Below are 17,815 nucleotides of genomic sequence, written 5' to 3' on the forward strand. Positions count from 1 at the left end.
CGCAGTTTGAACCCACCCAGAGGCACCTTGGAAGACAGGCCTGGCCATCTGCTTATGAAAACCTTATGGAGCAGTTCTCCTCTGCACACACGAGACCACATGAGTTGGAATCGACTCAATGACATCTAAGAATACAACATAGAGATCAGAGCTTCACATTGGTTACCAGGGGCGGGGGGAGGGGGAAAAAGGGAAAGCTTGGTTTAACTAAACTAGCATTGGGTTTCTGTTTACGGGCATGAAAATATGGCAGTGGATATTGGTGATGGGTGCACAACATAATTGTTATAATTAGTTTCATTAAATTAGCAAGTGAAAAATGTTGAATTGGCAAAGTGATGTTACTTGTATTTTTACGACAATAAAACAGTAACTAAAGGCGATAGGAGAATGAATAGCAGTAAAAAGAAGGATTTGCATTTATTGGCTCTTAGGTGTGCCAGCCATTGTGCTGAGTGCTTCCCCAACATTTCGTTTCATCTCAGAACAGGGTTCCAGCTCCTGTGCTGTCACACAGTACCCATACAAGAGCTGACATGTACTGAGCACTGTCCCAGGCGGTGCTATGTACTGTTTTTAAGAAACTAAAGCTTAGGGAGGTGACTTGCCCAAAATTTTTTTCTACTGAAACATTGTACTTCCTTTCTTTTGACTTCAAAGCCCTCCTCGTAATGACACGTTATCAGTGAACAGCTCACAGTTGTCTCTGAGTGGCAGTCTGAGTCCTTAACAGGAAGGGATCTCAGATCTCTGTGGCTCTCTGGCGGTGGCTGCGGGCAGTAGAGTGAGCAGTCTGCCCACTTGTGGCTTCACGAGTCCAAAACAGGCCCCTCCTGCCCGCTCCAAACCGTTCCCTGGTACCCACACCAGCCCCCCTTGTCTAGGCTCCCTGGCACTTCTTGACTTGAGTCACTTGACTGAGAACTGTGGGAGCCTCAGGTAAAGGGGGACAGGAGTGCAGGCTGGGCTCGGTTCTGATAAGTCACCAGACCACCGTTTCTTTTTTTGGGCTGTAGACAGGGTTCAATTTTGAGGATGGGGCAGTAGGCTGGGGAAGTGTGTGTGTGTAGAAGTCAGAAGAGCTGTCATCTGCAGTGGTGTTTAGAGCAGATTGTCCCCGTGGAGGTTCTGGGCAGCTGTAAGAGGGCCCTCGTGCTCAGAAGAGGAAGCCCAGAGGGGCCAGGCTAGTGAATGAAGCGACTACATCCCGTTCAGTGGGGCCTGTGACAAATGGGAGGTCATTTGCCCCACAGAGGGGGACTGCAGCCAGTTCCTGCCCCCCCCGCCCCATCTTAGCGACCACCAGCCCTCCATAAAGGAACACACCCTCCCCCAGTGGGAGGTGGGCAGATGCTCTAAGAAGACTCTTCACAGAAGAAAAAACATGAATGGCTGGTACATATGGGAACGTCTCAAGCTCAGTTGTTTTGACAGAAATGCAGACTAAATGAGAAATCACCTATCACTTGTCAGCGACAACCAATTTTGGAATTTAGGGAAACAGGCTCTCCCTGTTCCCTGGTGGGAGTGTTAACTGGCAGAGCTGTTGTGGAAGGCACTTTGGAATGTCTGTCAGATCTAAACTACATGTTCTTTGACCCAGAACTTTCTCTTCTTGAGATTTTCCTACCGTGAGTCCACAAGGACTGGTGGAAAAGAATGTTCATTGCAGCATTGTTCATAAATGTGAAAAATGGGAAACAATCCAGATGTTTACCAATGAAGCAATGAGGACATATGTGGTGGTCTAACTTTATACTAGGAGTCCCTGGGTGGCGCAAACAAAAGTGCTCTACTGCTAGCTGAAAGGTTGGTGGTTCGAACCCACCCAGAGGTGCCTCAGAAAACAGGACAGGCAATCTGTTTCTGAAAGATCACGGCCTTGAAAACCCTATGGAGCAGTTCTGCTCTGCACACATGGGATTGCCATGAGTTGGAATCGACTCGACAGCAGCTAACAATAACAATAGCTGTATACTGAAATCTTATGCATTCTTTAAAGAAGGTGGATCTATATGAAATCACTGATATGAAAAGATGCCCAGGTTTCATTAGGAGAAAAGAAAAAAACTGTAAAATCACGTGTAATGTCTCATTTTTGTAGAAAATGGTTATGGTTACAATAAAAGAAATTATGTAACACAGACAAAATTCTAGTTCTCCCACGAATATAAGCATTTACTAAAAAATATTTGCATGTATGAGAATTTTCAAAGTTGGAAAATTACTCTGAATTAATAAACATCTGAATAATATTTTTATGAAATTCATTTAAAGTTCCACTAAGTTTCTTCTTGTTATGTTAGTTGCCAGTGAGTACATTCTGACTCATGGCAACCCCATGTGTGCAGAGTAGAACCATTCCATAGGGCTTTCAAGGCCGTGACCTTTCAGAAGCAAATTGCCAGGCCTATCTTTTGAGACGCCTATGGGTACGTTTGAACTGCCAGTCTTCTGGCTAATAGTCAAGCACTTAACCATTCTCAATGCCCAGGGACTCCGTTAAGTTTCTAGGGGGAATAAATAATGGTTTGAATAGCTAATCACTATTCTAAATAGAAGGAGCCCTGGTGGCACAGTGGTTAAGACCTCAGCTACTAACCAAAAGGCTGGCAGCTCAAATCCACCAGCTGGTCCTTGGAAACCCTATGGGGGTAGTTCTCCTCTGTCCAATAGGGTGTCTATGAGTCGGAACCGACTCGACAGCACCTAACAACAATAGTCCTAAATAGGTAAGCACTTGTTTTTGAAAGTGTTATTTCATTTAAGTAGCTGCAAATATTTTCTTAGAAAACATTTTCTGGTACATTTTTTATTGAGAGTGCAATCAAACATGCTTAAATTATAGATTCCAGGTTGATGAGGTTTTTAGTCCCAGGAATTTTACTGAATCGTGTGTTGTAGAGGAAATTATTTCACAATGCACCCCAGAAGGTTTGACCATTGTTCAGAATTCCTCTTCCTCATTTGTACTTCAGCATTTTACATGCTCAAACATAATTAGGAATCGGCTGAACGTGGCAGCATATTATAAGTTCACAGTTTGAACTCTATAGCCTGTTAATTTTCTCTCTTATATGTCAAATCAGGGATGATAGTATCTGTCATAAGCAGCGTATCTGTCTGTATCTCACGACTCATCTTTCCTTTTAAGTGGTCTACTTTCTGGAAATGAGGTCTGTGTGCCTGCAGTTTGAGTCACTTGCTCTGTGTTGTGAAAATGTTGCCATATGCTGAGGCCTCTAATGATTCAAAAGCATAAAGGCAGGCAGCGGTGCTGGTGGAGGGATCACGGGGGGCCTCCCGGTGTCCGGTGCTGCATAGGCCCCCTGTAATTATTCACGCACTCGGTGAGCATCAGGAACGGCTGCGCGCTGGGCACTGCGCTGCTGCTGTTGGAAAGCCTTCGTTCGGTCTTTCTCCAGTGAGCTCAGTATTTTTATCCCCATTTTACAGTCAAGAAGACCCAAGGTAGGAGAAATTAGGCTGCCCACAGTCACGTAGCTGGCTGGGTAAGTGGGGGAGGCAAGTTTCGAGTGCAGGTCTGATTGATTCTGAAGCCCATGCTCTTTAGGGGACATCAGTGGCTCGGTGGTAGAATTCTCACCTCCTATGTGGGAGACCCAGGTTCAATTCCTTTATGTAGCCAGTGGAGGCCTGAATGTTCCGGGTGCCGAACAGGTTTCAGCGGAGCTTCCAGACTAAGACTAGGAAGAAATGTCTGGTGGTCTGCCTCCAAAAACGCAGCCGGCAAAAACCCTGTGGGTCACAGTGGTCTGGTCTGCAGCTGACCACGGGAGGCAGGGTCTCATTCCACCGAGCTCGGGGTCGCCGAGGATCAGGGGCCACGCGGGTGGCAGCTGTCAAGAACAGCACCCCATTCCACCGAGCTCGGGGTCGCCGAGGGTCAGGGGCCATGCGGGTGGCAGCTGTCAACAACAGCACCCCATTCCACCGAGCTCGGGGTCGCCGAGGGTCAGGGGCCACGCGGGTGGCAGCTGTCAACAACAGCACCCCTCTTAATTAATTTTATGGAACCAAGCTATTCTCATACGTGACACTCTGATTATACAACTGCATAGTTTTTCTTTCAGATTGAATTTTTGAATCCTTTAAAGAAGGGAAGAAGGTTTATGTAAATCAGTGATAGAATGTAGGTAAAATTTTCCAATGTATCTTTTTTTTCTTAAAGCAGACTGTTGTGTAGTTGTAATGTGATTTTTTTTTTTAATAGCAAATGACAAAGTTCCCTTCTGGACAGTTGTCACAAGCCAAGCCTTCGACAGCGCGTGGAGGATGGTGAAGGGGTCCATGATGCTGGCAGCCTCGTTCCTGCTGGCTGCCCTCTGCTACTTCCAAAGCCTGTATTTGTACGTAGGGCATCAGCTGAAATGGTAGGTTATCGTATCATCTTTCAGTTTAAAAAATGCCCTTGCCATTCCGAGTAGAGTTTTGATACTGTCGTTCCTTTTTTCTTTCAGGTGGATTGGATATCTGCAGAGAAAGTTCAAAAGTAAATATTTTCATGTGTGTGTTTCCTTATATTTAAGATGTGGAGAGAGCTCAAGAAGGGAGAGGAAAGGGAAAATTAACTGCCTCTGATTTTTTTCTTTGGTCCAGAGAACCTCAGCGTGGAGGCGGAAGTTGATTTGCTCAGTTATTGTGCAAGAGAGTGGAAAGGAGAGACGCCCTGTGTCAACCTGATGAAGAAGGTGTGTCTGTTTATGAAAACTAAGGAAGAACATAGAATTTTTCCATAAAAATCAGGAAAGAAACAGACATTCTATTCTGCTTTACTAAATCCAAAGAGCAACTAAAACAAGTGTGATAACAAGCAACCACTGAGGCTCTAATTCAGACGCCAAAGTTAGACCTTGCCTTCAGGCCATTTCCCCAGAGCTAGCTCCTGGGAGGACTAGGTAAAGCAGGTGTGTAGTTTGGGAGACCGGAGTGTCACAGCTCTTCTCAGCCCTCTCCTGGCAGGGCCTGTTACACTTCTGCATACACAGTGGAGACTTCTGTCCTCAGAGGGACCAGGCACCTTGATGTAAAATATTTTGAAGATTTTTAGAATTCTCTGTCAGACTGGTGCTGACCAACTTTGTTACCTGCAAAAGCAAAGCGAAAGCGTACATTTAATGTACCTCCTTAAACCAAACCCCTGGCTGCCAAGTCCATTCTGATTCATAGCGACCCTATAGGACAGAATAGAACTGCCCCATACGGTTGCCAGGGAGCAGCTGTTGGGTTCGAACTGCAAGCCTTTTGGTTAGCCGACAAGCTCTTAACCACTGAGCCACCAGGGCTCCAAAGGACCTCCTTAGCATGGTCTTCAAAGTACATAGTATTTTTCCCTGTGGTGCAGTTGGACCCATGGCCTCCCCAAAATGGTGTTCCATGGTCTGGGCCTCTAGGTGTTTATTGTCTAAAATAGCATGACGTGGACTCTATCCTTGAGAATCACTTATTACATGCAGTCATAAGCCGTAATTTATAACTGTTTTTGTTTCTGTTGTCCACCTTAGATGGGAGTAACACTTCACTGAGAATCCAGTGTACCCTCTTTATTCTCTTAGCCCATGGAGTTGCAAGTGTTTTTCTTTTTGTGCTGATAGGCTTATGAGGAGCTGTTCTGGCGGCATCATATTAAATGCGTTCGACAAGTAAAACGAGACAACTATGGTGCGCTAAGATCGGTGTTATTTCAGATATTCAGCCAGGGCCTCTCTTTTCCATCCTGGATGAAAGAAAAAGACATTGTTAAGGTATGCCTTCATGCCTGACACACGGGAGATGTCATGTTGGTGATGACTGCCACACCGAACTGCTGTGGGCTGCTTTACTCAGGGCAAAATGAGACGTGATGTACCCAGGGCATGGTGAGGTTGAAGGAACTTTGAGAGGTCATTTAACCCAACCCTCTCTCACCTAAGTTTGCAAATAAACCATCTCAGAAAGGTAGCCATACTCAGTTTTTTGTTTGTTTTTCAGTGTCCCCATCTCTTCTTGGGAAGGGTATCCATCCTTCATAAGTCAGGTGATCCAGTAAAATTCACTTTTTTACTTTATAGAGATACATGAATTTTGACTACCACGTACAGTTGTGTAACCACTTCTCTCTCAAGGGTTTCTTCATATCCCTTTGCAGTCAACCTTCTCCGACCCCCAGCCCCTGGTGACCACTGATATGTTTTCTGTCCCTATAGTTTTACCTTTGCAAGAATGTCATGTAAATGTCATGGAATCATATGACATGTAGCCTTTTAAGTCTGACCTTTCCTTTAACGTAATGCATTTCCAATTCGTCCATGTTGTCCCCTGAATTTGTAGTTTATTCCTTTTTATTGGTGAGTGCTGTTGCTTTACATGAATGTACACAGCTTGTTTAACCATCCACCAGTTGAAGGAGAACTGAATTGTTCCCAATTTTTGGCTATTGTGTAGAAAAATGTTGTAAATATTCACAAACAAGATTTTTTAAAATAGTATTTTATTATATTTTTAGTGGAAGTCTATGCAGCTCCCATTCAACAACTTCTACACATATTGTTCAGTAACATGGAGTAACATTCTTCACATTGTATCAGCATTCTTATTATCTCTATCCTAGTTCTTCTCTTCACAAACAGGATGTTGAGAACCTAAGTTTTCATTTCTTTTGGGTAAATACCTATGAGTGGGATTGCTGGGTCATGGAGTAGTATATGTGTAACTTTATAAGAAACTGCCAAATTGTTTTCCAAAGTGGCTCTGCCATTTTTTGTTCCCACCGGCAATGGATGAGCTTTCCAGTTGCTTTGCATCCTTGCCAGCATTTGGTATTGTCGGCTTTTTTTTTTCCCCTTAGGCCATTCTGGTAAGTGTGCGTTGGTATCATTGTGGTTTTAATTTGCATTTCCCCAATGAGTGATGGTGTTGAGCAGTTTTTCAGGTGCTTATTTGCCATCCCTCTGATCACCTTGGAGGAATTATCCGATCTTACACCCATTTTTTATTGAGCTACTTTTTTACTATTGATTGAGTTTTGAGAGTTTTTATATATTCTGAATGCAAGTGCTTTTATCAATGTGATTTGCACATATTTTCTTCCTGTCTGTAGCTTGTATTTTCATTGCCTTAACAGTGTAAAGACAGCCAATTCTTAATGCATAACCTGAATTTTTATTTTGAAATTCAGGATGCTAACCTAGAATGTACATTTAAGAATCGAGGATCAAGGAAGTATGAAATATATGCATCTGTATAGCTACATGTATTCTATGACCTTGACATTTCTTATTTAGAACTGTTTTCATTAGTTCAGTTTTATCTAGCAAATATTTGTCAAGTGTGTGTAGTGTGCTAGGCGTTCTGCTACTTGCTGAGGACGAAGAATGTAACATAATTTATGATATATACTATATATATATGTTTTGCAAGGTTGTAATTGGAACCAGCAATAAATTTTTGGTTCTGTGTTATATAAAATGTAACAGAGACCCTGGGTTCAAGATTCTTCAGTGGAAAAATGTATTGGATGCCTGTGATGAACCATTATTTGATTTAATCCTAACAAAAGCCCTGTAAAACGGGTAGTAGTGTCCTTAATTTACGGTTAAGAGTGAAGCTAAGAGGTGAAATAATCCATGCTGGTTAAGTCGTCTCACAGTTGGTAAGTGCCAGAGCGAGGACCGAGCCCTGAGTGCCTAACCCTAAAAGCCACGTGTTCCCTGGTGTGCTATAATGCTCTGAGATGGTTTGGTTAAAAACAAGTTGTAAAGGGTTATGTCTAGGAAGTTTGGGAAGTATTCTGTCCAAAAAAATAGCTTCTATAGACATAATCTTTTAGATTGTCATCACTCATGAAATTGGGAAGTAGGAAGATGATTTACAAATCACTGAATCCATGAATCTACCAAAAAAAAAAAAAAAAAACTACTTTTCACTTACCTTGTGTTGTGTTTTTTTTAAAAAAGAAGCTTACTAAGTGGGATAAGAACAAGAGTTGTGACATATTGAGAATTGCGTGTAATACCTGTGAAGATACTAACGTTGTTGGCATCGACTTCCTTTTTAAGCTTCCTGAAAAACTGCTCTTTTCACAAGGTTGTAATTGGATCCAGCAATACAGTTTTGGTCCAGAGAAGTATACAGGTTCAAACGTGTTTGGAAAATTACGTAAATGTGTGGAATTACTGAAAACTCAGGTGAGTGTTTGGGGGAAAAAAAGAGACTAGGCATGAAAACACACATCCCAAATGTAGCCACATTCCTCTAAAGTCAGCGTATCCCTCTTTGATAGGGAAGTAGGAAAACAGGCTGGAAATTCTAGAAACTGATGTTGCCTTTCCTTGCTGATCTTTCTCCGACCAGGTAATGAACTACAGCAAGGTTGTTCTACTTGCTAATTCGGCTCCTTAGGGGTTAAGGAGGCTTTTCTGGCCTCGAAACTTTAACAACCTCCAACCTCATTCTTTTGTTTCTCCAGGAAAATGTGGTGCAAACTTTAACAACCTCCAACCTCATTCTTTTGTTTCTCCAGGAAAATGTGGTGCAAGTTCCAGGCGAGGTGCTTAGAAATGCCCCTTTGGAACGTACCCTATTAATAGCTCAGGAACAGCACAGATCATTTGACTAAGAGTTTTCCCTGCCTTTTAATACAGATACAGATTTTGAGCTTCCAGAATTAATCCTGGGCCTGCCACTTACTTGCTGGGTTACTTGGGAAGTACCTTAACCATAGTTTTCTTATCTGTAAAACTGAAATATGAATAGTATCTCCCCTGCAGAGTCCCCAGGTGGTGGAAATGGTTAACATGCTCAGGAACTGACCAAGTTAGAGTCGACTTGGAGGAGCCTGGGAAGAAAGGCCTGGCGATCTATTCCAGAAAGTCAGCCCTTGAAAACCCTGTGGAGCACAGTTCTACTCCGACATACATGGGGTCACCATGAGTCAGAGTTGACTCACTGCCAACTGATTCTGGCTGCTGATCTTCCCTGTACAGTTATTGTGAGGTTCACTACATGCTGTACGTAGGAGCTCGTACATGTTGAGTGCTTCAGGCTGTGCCTGGTGCTAGCTCTGTGCTGTGCTGGAATATTCTTTGTGTAACCCAACCACCTTAAGCAGTTGTAGGGAACTGACCTGCTTAGTATCATATCTAATAAATGGTACATTTAAAAAATTATTTAAACCAGTGTGTTATTGTAAAAGTAATGTATACTTCTAGTTTAAAAAAAAAAAACAATGCCAGAAGATAGGAAGTAAAAAGTTAACGCTCCCCGCTGCTCCGTGGGTCTTTGGTTTATTATAAGTCCTTGAGGATGTGTGCGGTTTGCCCTTCTAATTCACCTTACATCCTGTTTTTAGTGGACTGAATTTAGCGGGATGAAGGATTATCATAAGAGAGGAAGCATGTGCAATGTGCTTTTCTCTGATGCGATTCTGGAATACAGACTTTACGAAGCTTTAAAATTCATCATGTTATATCAAGTCACTGAAGTTTATGAACAAATGAAGGCTAAAAAAGTTATCCCCAGCCTTTTTAGCCTGCTGTTTTCCAGGGAAACCTCCTCTGATCCGTTGAGCTTCATGATGAATCACCTGAATTCTGTGGGCGACACGTGTGGTTTGGAGCGGGTGAGTGGGACAGAAGGACTGTGAGCGTTGGATTAAGGGTCGTGGCGCTAACGGGTGAGCACTTCGCTCTCAGTGGTGATAGAACCGGCCGCAGAGGGGTGGTCGGTTAATACTGTCGTTGTTGCTAGTTGCCGCCGAGTCGGCTCCCACTCATGGCAGTCGCATGTACAACAGAACAGAATGTTCCCTGGTCCTGAGCCACCTTCATGATTGTTGGTATTTTTGAGTCCATTGTCACGGCCACTGTGTCAGCCTATTGGTTAATATCAGTGCCCCTCCGGTTAAGAGAAGAAGAATCGTAACCCTCACTGCTCTGCGGGTGGCTGTGTGTCTCCAGACCAGCGCCCTGTGTCTCTCTGAGCCCCAGTTCTGGGCACCTGGGTGACCTTTCACACTTAGCTGTTAACCAGGAAGAAGTCCATTTGAAAAACGAGATAACATATTGGGAAAGCATTTGGTTAATTACTGCAGATAAATAGAAATTATTAAAATGTTTTAAATCCAGAAAATGCTGTTATCCTCTTGGAAATGGATTTCTTTTGGCTTTCCTAGGAGGTGAACAAAATGATCTGACATATTTTTATACAAATTGATTTAAGATGATACAAAGCTTGTTGGAAAACAGTGTCGTTTTTATTGTGAGCATTCTTTATTTTTCATTAAAATTTTTTTCGGAGAGCTTTTTCCTTAGATTTTTTAAACTTTTTTCTAGACCACTAGAGAGATTTGCCACACTTGTCCCCTTTCTTCCAGTAATGGACATTTGTTCCTAACCGCCCACTCAGTGGCTTATGTGTGGGTGTAAACAGATTATTTCATAAACTGCAGAAGAACACTTTCCCCCATTGTGGTGGGAGGGCCAGAATTTGAAAATGTGTATTTGTGACCTTCCTTTCATCTCGTCCCCAGATTGATATGTTTATCCTTGGATACTCCCTTGAAGTCAAGATAAAAGTGTTCAGACTGTTCAAGTTTAACTCCAAGGACTTTGAAGTCTGCTACCCAGAGCAGCCTCTCCGGGAGTGGCCGGAGATCACCCTGCTGACAGAGAATGACCACCACTATCTCGTCCCCGTCTTCTAAGTCGGACGTGACTGGACACTGGCTCTTGCCAGGTGCAGTGGCCACACGTGCGAGGAGCTAGTGTTTGAGCCAGCGAAGGGACTGGAGAGCCCTTCTCTGGAGTTACAGGTACACGGGGACGAAGCAGTGTGGGGATGGCGTTTCTTTATTGTCCAGTGATTTCCTGCAAACAGCTGCACTGATGTTTGTGGGTTGGTGGTTTGACTTTGTTCATCAGGGCTCTCTGGTCATGTCACACGACGGTCAGCCTTTAAGAGCACAGGGAAGTTTAACGTGGACAATAACAGCAGCGGGAAAAAAGAAGGAGAAGAAAACAAGTCAGGAAAAGCGACTAACCTGAAAAGAAAGAATACCTTTATCCCCAACCCTTACATTCTTCATGAAGAATCTCCTCCTTGGCTGATTTTGGAGCAGCGTCAGTGTGGCTTTGTTTTATGAGCATTATCTTCCCAGGAATCTTTGAGGTCTGTTGACTTTCTAGAACTGCTTGTGTAACTTTAGAATTATGTGTGTGTGAATATATATTTATATGCATCTACATACGTACACACACGTATGTGTACGTGTAGGAGCCCTGGTGGCACAGCAGCGAAGCGATTGGCTGCTAACCAGCCGCTCTGCAGGAGAAAGATGTGGCAGTCTGCTGCCATAGAGGTTACGGCCTTGGAAACCTTATGGGACAGTTTTTCTCTGTCCTGTAGGGTCACTATGAGTCGGAATCGACTCGACAGCAACGGGATGTATACACGTGTAGTTTTATTATGCGCACCCACACACGCGTGCGCGCACACACACACCTACTACTACTTAGTAATGTTGTACAATGTGTTTTATAGCTCTACATTTTTTTGTTGTTGTTAATGTTGCATACTGTTTTGTATTGATACAAAAGAGAAATTCTGGAGATTAAGTCAACTCAATGACAATTATTGAACTGTCACAAAAATACTAAACTCTGTTGTATTTAATGTGTATTATGTGTATATTTAATGTAGAATCTCATTGTGGTAGGCAGAATAATAGCCCCCCCAAAGATGTCTATGTCCTTATTCCCAAAATTTATGAATATGTTAGGTTACTGACAAAGAAGAATTAAGGTGGCAGATGGAACTCAGGTTGGTAATCAGCTGACTTTGAAATCAAAAGTTTATCTGAACTGCCCACGTGGGCCCAGTGTAATCACAATGGTCCTTAAAAATAGAAGAGGGAGTCAGAAGAGAGAGAGGGAAATGGGAAATACGAAAGAACAATCACAGCAGATGATAAGCTGCTGGCCTTAAAAGTGGAGGAAGGGGGTCACGAGCCAAGGAATGCAGGCAACCTCTAGAAGCTAGAACAGGAGAGGAACAGATTCTCCCCTAGAGCCTCAAGAGGGAAATGCAGCCCTGCCAACACCCTGATTTTAGCTCAGTGAGACTCCTGTCAGGGTAACGTACAGAACTAACTGTCAGATAAGAAATGTGAATGAAGTTGCCAAGTTTGTGGTGAAGTGTTATAGCAGCAGCAGAAAACTAATACACTCAGGCTGACTAGTGTCTGGTAACCTTTATTTTGGAAGTGCTTTGCTAGTCTATTTTGAATTGCAATAAATACAGAATAACTTTGGAAATATTGCCAACGACTTCTATTTCAGAGTCACCAACCCCTTTCTAAGAGTGGCTTGCATAGCGGTGTGTCTGGCACTAACTTTTCCCCACATTCTCATATTGCTTCTGGTATAAATAAATAAGAGGTTCATTGAATGCTGTAGTGTATGAGAATAACATTCCGATTCCTTTCCAGTGGGATTAATCAGTCCATGTACTGCGCAGGCTGGGGTGCCTGCTACTGATTAGTTTTCTGGTCGGAGAGTAATGCCGACTTGGAGCTTTGTTTGTATTACCTTGACAGCCACGCGAAACAGGACTCTTTATGCTCAGAATTATCTGTGGTTTTGCATAAAGGCTGTCACTTCATAGACACTTTGAAGGTATCCACCTTGGTATGTTACAGTGACCAAGAACACTTGATCTCTTCCCTTTCCCTTCCTGAGTAGACATGATTGACGACAGCCTGCTGTACTGGACTTTTGGCTCAGGTTGAGCTGTCCAGGGTACCTACCTGGTAATTCATTTATTACAACTCACCTTGGATCTCCTCACCCAATGTAATTATTTCCACATCAAGCCAGGACTGAGAGGAAATAACTTTTTCATAGGGATTGGCAGGTCCTATCATAAGTCACAGGGCCTATGGAGCCAAGCCGTTATGCTTATCCCTAACTATGTGGGGGGTGGGGGCAAGAATTCTTTACAGAGTCAAGACCAAATTTTGTGTAAAAAGGTCTTTTCAATACAGTGAAAGTGAAAGGTAAGAAAACATTTAAATAGCTATGTTTGGAAAGTCTGTCAGTTTGTTGTAAGCTGGTGGCTTGTGTGTTGTTATAATGCTGGAAGCTATGCCACTGGTTTTTCAAATACCAGCAGGGTCACCCATGGTGGATGGGTTTCCACAGAGCTTCTAGACTAAGATTAGGAGGAAAGGCCTGTAGATCTACTTCTGAAAATTAGCCAATGAAAACCCTATGGACCCCAACAGAGTATTGTCCAATATAGTGCTGGAAAATGAGCACCCTAGGTTGGAAGACACTCAAAATACACAGTGGCCAGCACAATGGACTCAAGCATACCAACGATTGTGAAGAAAGCACAAGACCAGGCCACGTTTTGTTCTGTCCTACATGTGGTCATCATGAGTTGGAGCCAACTCAACAGCATATTTGGGAAAGGCTTTAAGACAAAGTTTCTAGGAACGAGGTATTGGTATTTTTTTGTCTTTTTGTTATTACTATTCAGTTTTGTAATGAATCTAACAAACTTATTAGCCAGGAGGAACTTTCACATAACTAAGCACTTTTAAATGCCAGCAATAAATTGGAAGTAAATGTACCATATGATGCCAACATTTAAATGTCTTTCTAACGTTATGTGTTTTAAGTGATGAGATAACTATCTTAGCAAAAATGAAAACGTATGCCTTTAATCCTTTTCTGATTTTAGAATGCTGTTAGGTACCATCAAGTCGGTTCTGACTCATAGCGACCCTGTGTACCGCAGAACCAAACACTGTTCCATCCTGCGCCATGCTCACAATCATTGTTATTTTAGAATAAGTTTTCTTAAATTCTTGTGCATACTGTGGGGTCATATGAAGGGTAGTTCAGGCCGACTTTTTCCACAGGAGGTCAAGTTTACTTCCCCACCATGTACCTGAATTTCTTTTCTTTTCACACTATCTTTATTGCACACCCTTCTAATCCTCGCATCTTCTCCAGGCTTAAAAGATCCTTGTCGAAGAAGTCTGATATAAGGGAGTGTTAGATGGCCAAATAAATCGAACAAATCATGTTTTACTTCATCTTCAAAGCAAAGAAATAACCTCCAGTTATTTCTTTGCTTTGAAGATGAAGTAAAACATGATTTGTTCGATTTATTTGGCCATCTAACCCTCCCTTAGGAATACTACATTCCAAAGGTCTCCAAGAAACTGAATTAATTCAGGGCCACCTTGGTAACTTCAGTTGCTTAAATATGGCCCTTTGCAGTCTTGAACCAGCCACTTCCACCGACGCGGGAGCCAGGTGAAAGCCCAGGGCCTTCTCTAGCTGTGGGAGAGCCCCAGCCGCGCTGGTGCAGGGCAGGCCCAGCCTCCAGGGGAGGACAGCGCCCGTCAGGGGCATCTACATTCATTTTTTCGAGGACTTCCCTGCAAATGAATTTTAGGTGGGAAGGTTTATGTTCTTGTTCTAAGTGAGATATTTTCATATTTTAGTGAGATCAAAGGAAGATAATTTTGTCCAAGCTGGGCTTAAAGAGAAAAAAAAATCTCATTTTTCTGAATGCTCTGAGAATGTTAGGAATTCAGCATCAAAAAAGGTAAATACTTTTTGATTGATAACTAATCTGATTTGTGTAGATCTTTATAGAATATAAAGAATATGAACCCCCAAATCCATTGCCATCTAGTTGGTTCTGACTCTCAGTGACCCTATAGGACAGAGTAGAACTGCCCCATGGGGCTCCCAAGGCTATAATCTTTATGGAAGCAGCCTGCCATATCTTTCTCCCGTGGAGCAGCTGGTGGGTTTGAACTGATGACGTTTTGGTTAGCAGCCAAACACTTAACCACTGTGCCACCACAACTCCTTTAGAATATGAATAAAAATGACTAATTTTAGAATTATAAGTCTTTGAAATAGCAAATTCCTCAAACTACATGATTTTTTTTGGATCTAAAATATTAATTCCCTATTGGATTGTCAGGAAACCCTGGTGGTGTAGTGGTTAAGTGCTACGGCTGCTAACCAAAGAGTCGGCAGTTTGAATCCGCCATGCGCTCCTTGGAAACTCTGTGGGGCAGTTCTACTCTGTCCTATAGGGTCACTATGAGTCGGAACCAACTCCACGGCACTGGATTTTTTTTTTTATTGGATTGTCATCAGTTGAGTATTCTTTAATTACCTTATAAATATGTATTAATTATATTGAGCTAATTTTTTTTTAAAACTTTTCTGTATAGCCAGTTTCCTTCAAATCCTATTTTTTGTTCACAGCATCTGTTTTAAAGCCAGACACAAAATTAAGTGGGTCCAATTATAGAATCACTTCCACAGTGTTTGTCCAGAATAACTGAGACTGCCCTTAATTCATTCCGTTTTCAATCCTGTTATACTCCTTTAGACCAGGAACATGAAAGCTTACCTGGATTGTATTTACACTTCATGTCAGCCTGATTTATAAGTGAATGGAAAAACCATTCACTCACATATTCTGTGATCCCTGGATGCTGCGGGGAGCGGCCCGGACATAAACTGTGTCTCTGCCTTTAAGACCTTGGAATGTGTTTGAGGAAACGGGCTCAGGGTGGAAAGAACTCCTGGTGTGGATCAGGAGCCAGCGTGGGTGAATTCCTGCACGTGGAATTTCAAGTTATGTTATTAGCCATTGACTCGCAAAAACAACATGGCTTTAAAACAAATTTCTGTGTATAATTGATCGATGTCATTAAGTCTTAAATGTTAAGTTATTTTGCTGCCACTGGTGAGTGTTACGTATTTGCAGTGATCCTTGGAAAGTTTAATCAAGAGATTTTCCTAAAAGGAAAAAAAAGATGCTCTAAGTATTTTCATCTTATCCTAGGTATGCTGTAAAACCCATTTCTGTATACATAGTTTATTTCAAACAAGACTGTGTTATAAGAAGCATTCCTGAAACATAGAAGTATTTTTTCCTGTTGAAATAGTGTATTTATAAACAAAGAATAGCTCTCGCTCCTAATATATAAAAACTCAGACGGAACATCTGAGTAGAGTCTGGTAGTTAAAACTAAGTGTCAGCATAGTGTCCTCAGATTTTGTTTTGCTTCCCCACGAGCTCGATCGGGTGAAATGTGGTACACATTTGTAATGCTGGAACACTTTGCAGCCCCTGGGTGGTGCAAACGGTTGTCTTAGTTATCTAGTGGTGCTAGAACAGAAGTACCACGATTAGGTGGCTTTAACAGATTTATTTTCTCACAGTTTAGGAGGCTAGAAGTTCGATTTCAGGGCACTAGCTCTAGAGGAAGGCTTTCCTTCTCTGTCAGTTTTAGGGGAAGGTCCTTGTCTCTTCAGCTTGTTTCCAGGTTCCTTGACGATCTCCATGTTGCTTGGCATCAATCACCCCTATCTCTGCTTTGCTGTCTTGTTTAATCTCTTTTATATCTCAAAAGATATTGAATTAAGATAGGCCCTATTCTAATCCTGCCTCCTTAACATAGCAAAGAAAACCCATTCCAAAATAGGATTATAACCACAGGCATAGAAGTTAGGATTTATAACCCATATTTTTGAGGAACATAATTCAATCCATAACACAATTAATGTGCTCTGCTGCTGATCGAAAATTGGAGGTTTGATTCCACCCACAGGTGCCTTGGAAGAAAGGCCTGGCAGTCTATTTGAGAAGAATTAGCCATTGATAACCCTGTGGAGCATAGGTCTAGCCTGTCACACATGGGGTCCACGTGAGTCAGAGTCGATTCTATGGCAGCTGGTTTTTTAGGATGCATTATAAACTGTATAACTTCATTGCATTGAACCTTACGATGTTCGGTGGCATCAAGTCAGTTCTGACTCAGAGCGACCCTATGCACAACGGAATGAAACACTGCCCAGTCCTTCGCCATTCTCACAGTCATCGCTATGTTTGAGCCCATTGTTGGAGCCACTGTGTCAATTTCCTTGAGGGTCTTCCTCTTTTTTGCTGATGCTCATTTTACCAAGCATGATGTCCTTCTCCAGGGACTGGTCCCTCCTGATAACGTGTCTAAAGTATGTGGGACTAAATCTTGCCATCCTCTCTTGTAAGGAAGATTCTGGCAGTAATCCGTCGAAGACAGATTTGTTCCTTTTTCTGGCAGTCCATGGTATATTTGATATTCTTGGCCAACACCATAATTCAAAGGTGTCAATTCTTTGGTCTTTCCTGTTCATTGTCCAGCTTTCACATACATAGGAGGCAGTTGAAAACACCATGGCTTGGGTCAGGAGCACCTTAGTCCTCAAAGTGACGTCTTTGCTTTTTAACACTTTGAAGAGGTCTTTTGCAGCAGATTTGCCCAATGCAATTCATTGTTTGATTTCTTGACTCTTGCTTCCATGGGAATTGATTGTGGATCCAAGTAAAATGAAATCTTTGACAACTTCGGGTGGGGTATACTCAAGGTCATATTCTGGCTCTCGTGGACTGATTTTAATTTTCTTAGCAATTGATGATGTGTTCTGCGGTGGGCCCCTGGCCTTGTTCTGACTGATGATATTGAGCGTTTCCATCATGATGTAGTCGATTCAATTCCTATGTTTTCCATCCAGTGAGGTTAATGTGTGTAGTCACTATTTGTGTTGTTGAAAAAAACGTATAGGTCATTGATCTTGCAACGGACTGCAGAAATTGGTAAAAATCTTCAATTGTTTCATCTTTGTCGTTACTGGTTGGTGCATAAATTTAAATAATAGTATTAATTGGTCTTCCTTGTAGGCATGTGGATATTATTCTATCACTGAAAAGGTTGTCTTGATATGTTCACCTTATGATA

At 42.4% G+C, this 17,815-nt stretch overlaps 1 protein-coding gene across 3 annotated transcripts in view; it reads left to right on the plus strand.

The window, feature by feature from the left end:
- Positions 1-12,444, plus strand: part of OTULINL (OTU deubiquitinase with linear linkage specificity like) — a 30,517-nt gene extending 18,073 nt beyond the window's left edge. Inside the window, exons 2-9 of one of the 3 annotated variants that reach the window (XR_007514204.1) lie at positions 4,235-4,394; positions 4,482-4,513; positions 4,621-4,712; positions 5,616-5,765; positions 8,058-8,186; positions 9,350-9,619; positions 10,529-10,810; positions 10,920-12,444. Coding sequence is in view for 2 of the 3 variants with exons in the window: in XM_049861272.1 (XP_049717229.1) it covers positions 4,235-4,394; positions 4,482-4,513; positions 4,621-4,712; positions 5,616-5,765; positions 8,058-8,186; positions 9,350-9,619; positions 10,529-10,702 (1,007 nt within the window). In the remaining variant the exon portion in view is untranslated. Of the gene's footprint in view, positions 1-4,234; positions 4,395-4,481; positions 4,514-4,620; positions 4,713-5,615; positions 5,766-8,057; positions 8,187-9,349; positions 9,620-10,528 lie in introns of all 3 variants that reach the window. The other 2 variants (XM_049861272.1, XM_049861285.1) reach the window with 2 other exon arrangements.
- Positions 12,445-17,815: the final 5,371 nt, after the last annotated feature.

The sequence above is a fragment of the Elephas maximus genome, chromosome 2, assembly GCF_024166365.1.
Source record: "Elephas maximus indicus isolate mEleMax1 chromosome 2, mEleMax1 primary haplotype, whole genome shotgun sequence".
Taxonomy (NCBI): Eukaryota; Metazoa; Chordata; class Mammalia; order Proboscidea; family Elephantidae; genus Elephas; species Elephas maximus.